General features: G+C 36.7%; 1 protein-coding gene across 2 annotated transcripts in view; it reads left to right on the top strand.

Moving 5' to 3' along the window:
* LOC134673403 (homeobox protein homothorax) overlaps positions 1-14,808 on the top strand; it is a 343,072-nt gene that overhangs the window by 146,563 nt on the left and 181,701 nt on the right. For both annotated transcript variants that reach the window (XM_063531382.1, XM_063531383.1), the window contains exon 8: positions 12,391-12,399. In XM_063531382.1, coding sequence (XP_063387452.1) covers positions 12,391-12,399 — 9 coding nt within the window. The remainder of the gene's footprint in view (positions 1-12,390; positions 12,400-14,808) is intronic.

The following is a 14,808-nucleotide window of genomic DNA, read 5'->3' on the forward strand; positions in this document are numbered from 1 at the left end:
CCCATTTTTAATCTAAAATGTAATTTCTGACATTCTGACTAATGATTATTAACAAAACGTCCGTGGCTTAAAAACAATGAGTAAAAACTAGGTCAGGAATCTTTGCATTCAGGCGTATTTAAAAAATTGAATCAACTTACGCAACTAACGAAAGTCCCACGAGATGGTACTCTTGGATTCAATCCTTGTCTGCGAAGGCGTGGAACTGATTCCATTTCGTATAATCTTTGTGCACCACGTAAACACTCACCACTTAATAAATAACACCGTACCACTTCGTAATATTCCCGGTTCGAAAACATTTTTTTTAACCTTAGTACGCGCGCGATTATTGTTTTAAGGTTGGCGAGTGACGAGTGACTAATCATTTATGCTTACCGTTATGTTTACCGCTAGCGCGGAATGGTTTAGTTTAGACTACCCTCGAAATTGATAAACCTGCCTACCATCGCCAACACTAACTAGGTGGACCCTATTGCAACGATTATAAGGTTTATTGAAGGTCAGATAAGGGTTTTGCTGATGTTGTTGTTAAAACCTACTATTAGGTTTGTTTACATTTGTGGTAATAGGGTGACCACGACTCGTGGAAAATATTTAAAAACTGAAAAATGAAAATTAAAAAAAAATGTACTCTTTTTTTTCGCTAAATAGATTCCTTAAGTGTAACCTAGTGCCGGGAATGAATATGGCCAGTGATTTAAATTTCACCCTGTAGAATTACAAACTTAATTATGCCGTTATTTATGCACTTATCTTTAGAACGTGACTAATATTGCAGTATTAGATTTGTATTGGCTTAAAAAGCTAAAACCTAATTACGTTTCAAATTTGGAACTTGTGGGTATGCTAAAAGTACCATAAAATAATATTGATTGTGACTATTGTGAGTGATTGTGCCTGTGTACATGCTCAAATTTAAGCGTGACGAGACAACAGACAGACAGACAGAGATACTTTCGCATTTATAATATAGTAAGAATAGGATATATTTAATTTTTCTTGTACCTATTAGAAAAGTTAATTTATAACAACTAATCTATTAAACGAGCAATTCTTGCAAGTATATATTTCGGGGGTATCGGAAACGGTTCTAACGATTTCGATGAAATTTGATCATATATGAGGGTTTTCTGGGATGAAAAATCGATTTAGCTAGGTGCAATGTTATCTCTGGGAAAACGCGCATTTTTGAGTTTTTAGGTAGGTATATGTTTTCCGAACAAAGCTCGGTCTCCCAGATATTTAAACTTTATACGGCTTACGCTGTCAGCTGTCAAATTTACAAAAAAAAACCATTGTAAATTTGATTCATTTTGTTTCATGTAACCTTAGGTACAGGTATTATAATATGTAATCATTCCAAAAATAGTTTTATGTTTATATTAGAGATGCAACGGATAGTTGTTTGGCCGGATACCGGATATCCGGCCTAGACACTGGCCGAATATCCGGTATCCGGCCGCCGGATATTCGGCCAGCGGAACTATACCTACATTTCGGTTTTTCAGATGCGCATTCTGCACGTTTGACCTGTTTCCTAGTAAAAGTTCGCGCGGACTCATTTCTAGGTTCGAAATGAGTACGCGTGCAAGTCAGTGGAATGATTATATTGTTTTAAAATTATAAACAAGTACGATTATGACCGTGTCTGTTTCTTAAATCCAATTTGTTAACTCCGAAATCATACAATGTTACTATCCGGTATCCGGCCGGATAGAAGGTCACTATCCGGTATCCGGCCGGATAGAAGGTCACTATCCGGTATCCGGCCGGATAGTAAAATAGTGGCCGGATAGGCCGGATACCGGATAGTAACCGGATATCCGGTGCATCTCTAGTTTATATAAGTGGCGCAAGACTAACAGTACGAAGATTCCATACAAGTGATAGTCTTACCCCAGTGTCGTCTTACCACAGTGTCATCTTACCCCACCTTACCTTACGTATTAAAATTGCCCGGGTTATTCGGGTCCACCCTGTAAGTATGTACTATAGTACTTATACTAAAAAATCGTTCACAGATTTTTGTGCATTCTTTAAGATTTCCTTAAATGTAAAATAGAAAGATATACGTCATATTATTATTACATATAATATATATTCAATGCCAATATATATATATAATGACGTAAACATTGCCAATTAACTTACAGTGCCCCCAATTAAAAATTTGTTGACAATAAATGTAATACTTTCTAATTCCCGTGCCACTTAATCAGCTGTTTTAGGTAAATATTCCATGGGAATTAGGGCACGGAAATTAGAAATCGTAATAAAAAAATTCGCCAAAAATTTAAATCGTGTTTAATCAAACTTTTATGTTATTGCTTACATAAAGATACATAAAGGGCTCCTAAATATGACAATTGTTATTGAAAAGCTATGCGGGAAATAAAATTTATAAGGGGCATCGAAATTAGAAAAAAATTGTCGCCCACCCGGATTCCGAAATACTTATGCGATTTGCTCGAACACGCCGCGGCTTGACGTACATCCGTTTGCTTTGAGAGACAGACGAATACTGCCAGTACAGGTGAGGCGGGACACGAGGCGGTTCAGATACAGACGTCGGCTGTCAGAGCCCTTTGAGTTTTGCCGACGAAATTGTACTCGCGCGCTCGGACAAAATTTAAACTTCGATCACGAGTTATTTACCACAATGAAGTTAATAGTGTATGTGCTCGGTGATAGTAAATATCATCTAGTTTAAGTATTTGACACTAAATTAGTGATACTAATGTAGAATTTTTCGTAGGATTTTTCATTATGCTCAAAAGTAGATTCCGGACAGGGCACGGGAGTAGTAATTTGAGCCTTTAAGTATTTTTAAGTGTACTCTAAAAACCAATTAATCAGTGAATTCATATGGAACCCGGTGTGAAAGTGTGGATTCTTTATGTAAAAAAAAAATGGTAAGTATTATCTGATGCTACCCCGCGATTTTCATCACGGACAGAAAAAAAATCGTGTTCAGAAATTGACCCTTTTACATTTTTACAAAATTTCTACTCTTTCTATTTTCTTTGTACTTACAACATTTTTTAGAAACGAAAACTAGTACCAGACATATTTTACATAAATGTACGGGCGGCTGATTGACGCCACAGGAGACCCCAGAGCTGGCACGTATTTCTCGCAACGAATGGCCCTGGCGGTTCAGCGAGGAAACACCGCCAGCGTCATGGGTACCATGCCACAGGCGGGCCTACTAGGGGGGGAATTCTTTTTATAATTAGGTTTTTTTTTATTTTATAGGTCAGTTTCTTTTATTTTAGTATTAATTTGTGTTTTAGTTTATTTTAATAAGTTATTTTATATTCAATATAATAGAGGCAAACGAAATAAATAAATGTTCACGCCACGTTTCATGTAATTTCAGCATCTGCCCGATTCGAACTTTATGATAAGTCAATTAATAGATCTAGAAACGATATGAATTAGATTCAGTGTCAAGTGTGGTCTTTGTTTGAAGAAACGAAGTTTTGTTATAGCTCGAATCGGGCCACATGTAAATTTTGAAATGAGAGCGTAACTTATATTGTATGGGAGCGGCTTTTTGTCGGCGGGTACGTCTGACTGTTAATTAACAACATTGCCCGATGACAGAACCCGGATCGTAAACACACACACGCCTCCGTTACACCCAATACATTTCCCGCTAACGCCGGGAAATAACATTCCCATTTTCCAGGTATTTTCCGCACTCCATATTGGCGGGATTTGGCGGGATCATTAGCGTCCAGCCCCCGCATGAGGCCCTGGCACGCTGAGGGAACTATTGCCGAATTTTCCGGGATTTTCTTCTTATTTTCCACTCCCCTAGTTTGTTTTGTGAAAAACGGGCGGGAAAACATCGTGCCAGGGAGCACTTCAATTACACGTGTGTCTTTTGAAGGGCTGGGAATCCGCTTGAAGGGTTAGATGCCGATTTATTAAATCCTAATTGTTAAAATTGCCACAGCTAAAAAATGCTTACAAAATTCCGTTAGCAAAGGACCCAAGGTTACAATCGTTGATCATTTATTTATTTATTTAATCTTTATTGCACAAAATAAAAACAATCGTAAAAAAGGCTGACTTGTTTAATGCAATGAGGCTCTACCAGTCAACCTTCGGGCAAAGCAGAGAATTTGTAGGCATCATTGAAATCGGCTGTAAAATTAATAAATGACAGACTTCGGTATCTTTTCTCCCTTTTTTTGTTGTTCCATTGGAGTTGACGGTTGATGAATTTAATGATAATAGTCACCTTGGATATATCCCCTGCTAAGGCAGTTAAGGATTTGGCAGTCCTCAACTGCCCGTTTCTCTAAACACTTTCTCAAGCTAAACTGTGGAATGAACTGTCGCCTATGATATATTCGCAAGACTATTAAACCTACAAGAAAAAAGCGCTACTTAAAGACAAGCAAAGCACTTGCAACCACTCTGGTGTTACAGGTGTCCATGGACGACAGTAATTGCTTACCATCAGTCGATTCGTCCGCTAGTTTGCCTCCTATATCATTTTAAAAAAATCTGCAATGATAACAGCGTTCACGCTCGCTTAACATACTAATTAGTAACTCCCCATATTTCACATACTATTACAATTAACCGACACCAAATCCGTCAATCCTAATCCCCAAGGACCTTAATACCCAGAGGAAAAAATAATGTACATCTCTTGTCCGGAGCGTAGGAGTCCCATGGTATCGGTACAAGCGATTGCACTTACGCGTCAGCTATCATATCGCGCGGTATCAGTCAGTCGCGACGCTGCATTAGCTTGTCGCCGAGTCGATAAATCCTTGGTTTCATGATGCCCTGGTAGGTTAAATATAGGAGCGCTGGTGGCTTAGCGGTAAGAGCACTTTCAATCCGGAGGTCGCGGGTTCAATTCAATTCCGGTTCGTACCAATGAGTTTTTCAGAACGTATTGGTACGAACCGGGGTTTGAATTGAACTTCGACCTGCAAGCCTATTATGGATCGCTTTATCCACATTCGACCGGTCTGGCCTAGTGGGTAGTGACCCTGCCTGCGAAGCCGATGGTCCTGGGTTCGAATCCCAGTAAGGGCATTTATTTGTATGATGATACAGATATTTGTTCCTGAGTCATGGGTGTTTTCTATGTATTTTAAGTATTTGTATATTATATATATCGTTGTCTGAGTACCCACAACACAAGCCTTCTTGAGCTTACTGTGGGACTTAGTCAATCTGTGTAAGAATGTCCTATAATATTTATTTATTATTTATTTATTTATTTATCCACGTGATAAAACAACTGTCACTTTTTAACTCTGCGGGATTGAAAGAGACGGACACCGTTTTATCACGCTGTCACGTAGACAAATATGACCATCATATCCGTACAAGTAGCATTTTAGGTATAAAATAAGTACCTAAAACCACAACATACTTCGTATCATACATAACACAACTAAATCCGGCGCGAATCCAAATAGCATAACGAAAAAACCTTATACGTAAAATCGTACCTTATATCATTTCCACCGGCCGATCCGGGCAAATCCCCGTATCCGGCGGGTAGGATCCGGTAATCCGGGTAATAATCCGGACGGGAGCGGGTGCAGACGTTTGATAATGGAGTATTAGAGGGAGTTATAATTGCTCAGTTATTATTGGCGTTGATTATCTTCGCTTTGGATTGCTTTTGAATTCTTTGGTAATTGCTAATTGGTTGTCTGGAGGAGATCGCTTTTTAGCGATAAGACTGCCTGTTCACCTCGTCTCGTGTTACTGTTTTATTTCTGTTTCTTTCACGGGATGGATTTTCTTTTACCTACTTTCCTATTCTCCTAATAAGGCTCATCATACAAATAAATGCCATTTGAAATTTGAAATCAATATTAAAGGAAATAATAATTGATATTCTTTTGTTTTGAAATCGAACGAAACAAATGAAAAGCAACTCTATTCCAATTAGGAATGGTTTAAATTACATTGAAGTAGTCCACCAAATATCATGTAATTCATGGATTATGGGATGTGACCCTGGGGGTCATATGTGCGTGAACTCAGTGGTGATAGCTTATTATTTGTCAACCTATATCGGCCATTGCTAAATTCTTGCAGTCTTCTAAAATAATTTTAAGTATACGTACTTTTTCTTAAAATGACTAAAACATAGCTGAAATGACTTTAAATTCTGGACAAGAAGGATATCCACCAAATACCAGGGATTATGGAATGTGACCCTGGGGTCATGTGTGCGTCAAGCCGGCCGGGCTATTATTGTATATAAGCCGATTATTGGGACCGACTCCCACTCGCTGCGAGCACGCAACGGTATAAGCGTTGTGTTACATGCTACTTATGAATAAACATTTAAAATATTATTTTCAATTTTTTTTAAGGTAAAGGTTATTTGAATATAACACTTTAAACTCTCGCGTTTTGTACACATATTCAATTACACAAACGGGTCTACCGCGATATAATTTCATTGTTTTTACCTTTAATTCCGACGTTTCAGCTGAGTTGCATCAGCTGTGGTCACGGAAAGACTGACGTCCCAACAAATGTCAACGGAGATATTAATAAAACAACACTAAACTACCCGAAATTAGTTTATAAAAATGTTCGGGGTAGACAAAGAAATTGCAGCTACCCGTTAAAGTTTAATGTTTATTGTCCACGGCACGACACACAACACTCACAGTATCCGTACACTGGTCCGAAGATATATCTGCTGGTTTCAACATTTGAATCACTGGTCCCCAAGTAGACGATAAGGACGGTTACAAATTATCGTCTACTTGGGGACCAGGACCAGTGTTGTTTTATTAATATCTCCGTTGACATTTGTTGGGACGTCAGTCTTTCCGTGACCACAGCTGATGCAACTCAGCTGAAACGTCGGAATTAAAGGTAAAAACAATGAAATTATATCGCGGTAGACCCGTTTGTGTAATTGAATAAGGTTATTTGAAGTAAAGGATGACTCACGCTACCGGGCCGGGGCCAGGCCGGAGCTTCCGGTACTTCATTTTCTATGGAAAACACCACGTGACCACCAATAAGCCGTAATCATAGCAATAAAGTTGAGAGCAAGGTGTCGAATATTGGGCCTAATATGTTGATTATTGGGGCGATTACGCTAACTCTAACCTAACCTAAGAATGTACAGGACGGTATACTTGTTTACCACCGTCGTGTTATTAAGAATATGACGGTTTTTTAGTTCTGTAAAATACCTTTCAAACATTATGGTTCTTTGACATTAAAAATAAACACATTTTTAACCTTTTCAAAACACATGTTTCGTGTTGGTCTCAAATTACTCGGCTAAGTTAGAGTTCACAAAATAAATTAGTTGTGTTTTTAAATAAAATGCAGACTTATTTGTCAAAAGTTAGGTTTTACATGTAATATTATTTATGGCATGTTCGAACGCTATATTCTAATAAGTTTCATGTTTATTTCTCTTGATATCAGATAATGCGTTGACGTTGCATGTTGTACAGTCACCTGCAATAATATGTTACCAAACGAAGTCTGCAAAAATATCTGATACAATCTTATTTGTAGAGCCATAAGAGCGTGTCACATATTTCTGCGGCCTTCGAATAATAACATATTATTGCAGGTGACTGTACAGTCACCACACGGGATTGTTATACCATTTCGAGTTCTTGCTAAATTGGAAATTTTATACGTAAGTATAGAATTTAGCTAGAACCCTAAATGGCGCAACAATCGCGTAGCGTGATGGACTGATGGTACAACCTACTGACTTTAAATATATAAAAAATTTGCCATAATAAATTATTTTCTAAGTTTTTGTTTAGTCTACAAGAGCACTAAAAATTCAATAATTTATCGAAAATTTATATTTATATCGGCTTAGTGAAAATTCATATAAAAAAATAAGTGAAATAAATTTTAAAATAAACTTATAATTGAAAACAATATAAAAAATCGTAATCAATATCGGTTAATACCAGTATAATATCGCAGGAATTCATAAGTTAACGATGTATTCAATGAATACTCACACGAATACATACTAAAACAACGGCTCTAATAATCGCAACGATTACATTAATGTATTTGGCACGATGGAAACAAAACCGTGAAAGCAATATGGCGTCATGTGAGCGCGGCTCGGTAAGTGGAATCGTACGTACATTTCCAAGTACGGCTGCGTCACGGGGCCGGTTGCACCGTGCGCCGGCGGTAACCACCGGCCTAAGATTATTGAAGGTTAACGGTTCGGTTACACTAACGGTTAGCCGCGCGCCGCTCACAGGACATCGCTATAATATGTGCATAGCGCTGTCTCGCTTACACAGCGGATCCGCGCGTGGATCAGGTGAAAGCAATATGGCGTCATGTGAGCGCGGCTCAGTAAGTGGAATCGTACATACATTTCCAAGTACGGCTGCGTCACGGGGCCGGTTGCACCGTGGGCGGTTAGCGGGTCAGGTATATATTATTGACAGTTATGAGCTTGGACATCGAAACAAAACCGTATAAACTATATGGCGACATGAGCCATGCTTTAATTACGTATATTTATATTTCCAGGGGACCTAGTCAAGTACAATCGTTAATAGAAAACGCCCATCGAAAGTATAATATTAATACTGTATGGGAATGATCACTTTACTTTTCGTTGCATCGATCTGTCACCCCGTTACATTTTCTCTTTTCGTTTGGCGTTTGTCGATATACCATTGTCATCATGAGCGATGGCGATTTGAGCGCGGCTTAGTGCGCGGAATAGCTCTTCCATCTCATCTTCTATAGCCAAATTAGTATACTGGAAGTCTGTAAGTCTCATTAAATTCAATCTGCTTGTTGAGATGTTAACTAATCAATAAAGATGTTAATACGTACAAGTTGAACTGTATAACACATTCCAAACTGTAATAACGACAAGTAGCAATTAAAAACATTGTATTATGTGTAGAGTTAAAGGTGACTCAGCTCAGGTAAGAAAGCACATCAAATTGTATGAAAGCATCTCATAACAATCAGTTAGATTCATATAATATGTATTCTCATTTCTTTTATTGATTTTATTTTCTTTTCCTTTTGTAAGATTTGATTTGTTTTCTGAAAGAGCTACGTATTTGTGATTTCATGTGCATATATGTTTATTTTTTATATCAAATTCTATAAAGTTATGTACTCACTGAGTATAATTGCATGAATTCTATAGTAATTTAAATTGTATTAATTACTCGTAATGCATGTTAATTATAAGATGTAATAATGTTTTGAAAAGATGTGTCCCGCCGAGTTTGTTGCCGGTCCCATATTGGGATACCCTCCTCCAATTGAGGGGGGATTTAAATCTTCTCGGGGCAGAGGTGTACGGTTGGAGCCGGTAAAGGTTTATTTGACGTTCATAAGCGCATTGTAATATGCCTACTTGAATAAACTATTTTTTATCTTTATCTTATCTTATCAATAAAAACAGAAAAAGAGTAAGAGCAAACTAATAGTACTAATACGTATAAGAAAGGAAATAAAATAAACAAGACCTTAAAGTTTAGAACACGTTGCAGTAAATCCCGCGGGCTATCTGTGACAACTGAAGGGGTTATCTGACGCGACGCTTCGCTTCTAATTATATGTATCCTGAGTAAAGAATAGACATTTGTATTGTACGTTGTTTTAGTGAGATTAGAAATGGCGGCGGTTAGTGAGAGGATAGAAGCAATTCGTTACATGTGTATGTTTGCAGTCGGTATTTCCAGTTGAATTTACTGGTTACATTATATTATTATTATATTCCTTTTACAGTACTTTAAGCTCTAGTTTAATCTGGTTGGGTTTCAATACTTTCTTTTGTCAGTTTAATTTTCAAGCGGTTAACTATAGTTTAACTACAAGAGTGCCACCGGGCCGTCGTGGCCCGCTGCAAGGAATGTAAATAGAACCGAGGCAAGCACGCTCCGTTAAGAAAAACGCTTTTAATTATTGAAAATAACATCCGCGTTCGTAACGTCACGACTGTGACGAGACTAGTCTAGGGTTAACTACCCAATCATTGGCACAATATACCAGTCATTGACATCTATGTTTGACATTATAGGCAATGTTAAGGACGTTTATGGTACAGTCACCTGCAATAATAATATGTTATTCTTCGAAGGCAGCAAAAATATGTGACACGCTCTTATGGATTATGGGATTCCATGCCATCATGCGAAAGAGGTGTGCTTCAACCCTGAGCAGGATACGGGACAGCCCCAATAGAATCCTGGGCATTGTCTCAGAAACGTGGGACAGCCCCCTAGTGAGGCACTGGCTCGGTCTGCATGCGCCAGTTCCGTATATACCGGGTCATAGGTTAAGTTAGTTTTGTTTTATATTTAAATTTTAATGTATTCTTTAGTTTTTTTTATATGATGTTAACCCTAATTTTAAGTTTAGTAATAATGATACTAACCCCAATGGACCTAAAGTCTGAAATAAATTATTATTATTTTTTTTTATGGCTCTACAAAATAAGTAAAAATTAAAACCAAAAATATTACTTTGCTAATCCGCGCTTTGCTTTTCGCGGATTAGTATAGTAATATTTTTGGTTTTAATTAATATGGATTTCCGCAAAGTAACGCCTGATTCTATTCTCTACAAATAAGATTGTGTCAGATATTTCTGCGGCCATTGTTGTGTAACATATTATTGCAGGTGACTGTACCGTAAAACTACCCAACAATAGTTTAGTACAGTCAAGTGTCAAAAAAAGGGTGCACAAATCATCTCAAAAATATGTCCCATCGCTCCTATGTAAGCCAATAAAGAACTAATGGGACATATTTTTGAGTAAGTATGTGAGTTTCCTTGCGGTGATGCTGTTTAGCAAAAATGTGTTAACCCACATTAATTTTGCAATAAAATGGCAACTTTAAACGTCACTTTTTTGAGTTTATCTTATTGCAAAATGAATGTGAGTTGACACATTATTGCTTATCGGCATCCTATGTTTGATAGAAATCGATTTCCAAAATGATGCAAGTCATTTTTGCATCTGGGGGCACGGCAGTGCCCCCGCCAAGTCGAGCAAAACTAAGATTTATTTTTTTAGCACATTGCATACGGGGTTTTTATTTCTTGATTTAATAGTTATTCCTTCTGTCTAACTAGATCTGAAATATATAGGTACCTACTTACATTATTCAACAAAGCATACATAAGAAAATAATACACATATTTCAAAAATTATCAACTGCTATCGAAGGAGCCGTTATCTTATCCTATCGTATCTTGACAGTCAATTGACAGACATTTGACAGGTGACTGATGGTGTGTTATATATAGATTTACAGGTCATGTTATTATGTTTTTTTATATGCTGTGTTCTTATGGTAATAATCTCATAATAATACTTATAAACAAAATTATACTCTATAGTTGTTAATAGTCGTTAATGTGACTGACACATAATGAAAGACATTAAAATATGAGCGTGGCTTTATGAAACGAGCTAAAAGCGAGTTTCATAATAACGTCACACTGTCAAAAGGTATACTTTAAACTATTTTTACTACAAAAATTACAAATAAACAGTCCTTTAAAATATAATTTAAAAAATATTAAAGCAAGCTCGCACTCGTCGGCTTGCAACCGCAATCCGACGAGTGCGAGCAGGATAGCTGAATTCTCAGCAGATATTCATGCTACGCCTGATTTCTTTCGCGCGGAGGAGGCGCCACGGCAAAATTTTGCAACACGCTGTTCATTTGGCGCGCGGTTTAAAAATAATCTATATTGATTATTGATCTTATCACTACGTAATTTTGGTAAGGCAACTAAGGCAAGCCCGGCTTTTGGGCTTGTATGGAAGTACCGCCACTGATATATAGGTACCTACTTACATTATTCAACAAAGCATACATAAGAAAATAATACACATATTTCAAAAATTATCAGCTGCTATCGAAGGAGCCGTTATCTTATCCTATCGTATCTTGACAGTCAATTGACAGACATTTGACAGGCGACTGATGGTGTGTTATATATAGATTTACAGGTCATGTTATTATATTTTTTTATATGCTGTGTTCTTATGGTAATAATCTCATAATAATACTTATAAACAAAATTATACTCTATAGTTGTTAATAGTCGTTAATGTGACTGACACATAATGAAAGACATTAAAATATGAGCGTGGCTTTATGAAACGAGCTAAAAGCGAGTTTCATAATAACGTCACACTGTCAAAAGGTATACTTTTAACTATTTTTACTACAAAAATTACAAATCAGTCCTTTAAAATATAATTAAAAAAGTATTAAAAATGTAATTTGATGGAAGCGTATTTTTTTTGTTTAAGTTAAATATTAATGTCAACTTGAAATTTTCTGGTTCAGTGTTACCAGGAGGTCATAAGTTCTAACGACGTGTTTTCTTTTGTTGCAGATGCAATGGGTGAGTCAGCAGTAACGCCGTAAATCAAACCACACATAAAATTTGTGTTAACAAAAATTCCAATCTTCATAAAACTCGAAAAATCATTATGCGCCGAACGCGCTTTTTTATATTTATACGAAAAATAAGTCAATTTGAAGACTAGGAGCCCAGGAGTCAGAGGGGATTCGCCAAGCGTCATAAACTTTGATTGGGTCATTAAAGCATGTTAATTTATTAGCTTTCGAACAAACCCGATTTACAACAAATCAAAAAAGAACTCTAAAACTTCACTATTAAGGTTGAAAATTAATCGTAGATTTAAAGGTGTTTTATGACGTTTCTGATAGGAGACGAACGCGTGTAATCGAAAATCACCTCTGCTGTAATTAAGTTACGGTGTAAACTCGTAAAATGACACGGGGTCGAAACCACTATTTATTTTTTATTGATTTCGAATTAGTGTAGTTTTCTTCTCAAAATGGTTAACAATGATAATATTTGCGAGATTAAATAATAGTTATTTAGTCTTAAAACAAACGTAAATACCTGCTGGAACTTATCTGCTTTGCCTAAATGTTGACTGGTAGAGAATGCCTTATGGCATTAAGTTCGCCTTTTGTACAGTGTAATTCCTTATGTGCAATAAAGATTAAATAAATAAATTGTTAAAATATGTCTAAAGTGCCTATAAAACTTAAATGTAAGTTATCCAAAGGTCACAGATAGCCAATCGTTTTGACATTTTATAACTTTTTATGCAAAAACGGCAGATTGACAAATTCATTTATAAACGCGTCCCAATTCCAAAATTAAAACGTTTTAAATTTCAAATTTGGAACCAATATCGAGGGATAAAATTGCAAGCTGGATAATTTAAAATGGATTTCTTTTAAAAATAACTGTATTCCAACCGCATAAAGTTGAAAATTAAATAAAAGTAAAGCCGCAATACGTGTTTGCAAGAATTACCCGTTTAAATTCAGAACGTGAAAACAAATTAAAAATAAAAACTAACAATCAATCGAACACGAAAATACACTTCGCTATTTATCATAAAATATGGACGTTCGAAATTGAACTCGTACGTCTCTGTCTGTCTTGGCGGGTGTGAGTGAGAAGGTGGATATTCGAAGTTGTTGATTTGCTCATGTCGGTATCCGTGGGATATTAATTACAGGTATAATGAGTATTGTTTCGTTGAACGATTGTGATCTGAGTGTGCGTGAAAGGGTTCAGTAGGTATAAAAAATGTAATAAATCTTTCAAAAATATTTTTTTTTTGTGTGAAGTATTTTACTTTTCTTATCATATAATTAAGTCCGAAGCCTTTAGTATCCCTAGATGCCTACTATTAACAGTATTAATATTATAAATTTTGACGATTTTCGACCCCCTCCCCCCCTAAAATCATCCGAAAATTATGCTTCGAATGACCCCGTTTCCTCCTACGTCATTCTACCATCATCCGATGTCCAGACCCCCCCCCCCCCCCTAATTTGAAATGAAATGACGTAATTTATGAATAGCCCCATACGACAGTAACTGTGTCTGTCTGTTACCTCTTCACGCTTAAATCGCAAAACTGATTTTGTTGAAATATTGTATGGAAATAGTTCTGTACCGGGAAAGGAAATAAGTTTTTTTAAGGAGAGTCAAAATTTTTATCGCTATTTCGGGGTTGGTCTCATAATAAAAGTTACTCATTATAATCACCACATCATGCAAAATTTGGAAGGGTTAAAAAACTCCCCGGATACGGTTTCATGGATGTATGGAAGACAAAAATAAAGTATGTAGTTACAACAGTAGAAAAAATGTTTTCGCAAAAATAAATAATTATTATAGGACATTTTTACACAAATTGACTAAGCCCCACGGTAAGCTCAGGAAGGCTTGTGTTGTGAGTACTCAGACAACGATATATATAATATATAAATACTTAAATACATAGAAAACACCCATGACTCAGGAACAAATATCTGAATCATCATACAAATAAATGCCCTTTACCGGGATTCGAACCCGGGACCATCGGCTTCATAAGCAGGGTCACTACCCACTAGGCCAGACCGGTCGACAATACTGCTGTCAATGATATTTATAATTCAGAAATCACTGTAACCACAAATTGCATCACACAATTTGCTGATTATAATCGAACCCTTTCACCCAATAAGCACCGCTGGCTAGGGAACCCCAATTTTGATTAATGGCATCTGAATCCAATAGATATCGACAACAAAACGAAATTAGCCGCCGTTTATTTATATACGGTTATCGATATGGTTACAACAGTGGGACGTCTATTAGACACTCGTCAGACCATACGACTTAACCTGACTGGAGTTTTCCTGTCATCTACCTACTCGAAGGTTAGCTGGAAGAGATCCCTTATAGGGATAAGTTCGCCTTTGTACTTTGTACTTT

The sequence above is a fragment of the Cydia fagiglandana genome, chromosome 18 (assembly GCF_963556715.1).
Source record: "Cydia fagiglandana chromosome 18, ilCydFagi1.1, whole genome shotgun sequence".
NCBI classification, from domain to species: domain Eukaryota; kingdom Metazoa; phylum Arthropoda; class Insecta; order Lepidoptera; family Tortricidae; genus Cydia; species Cydia fagiglandana.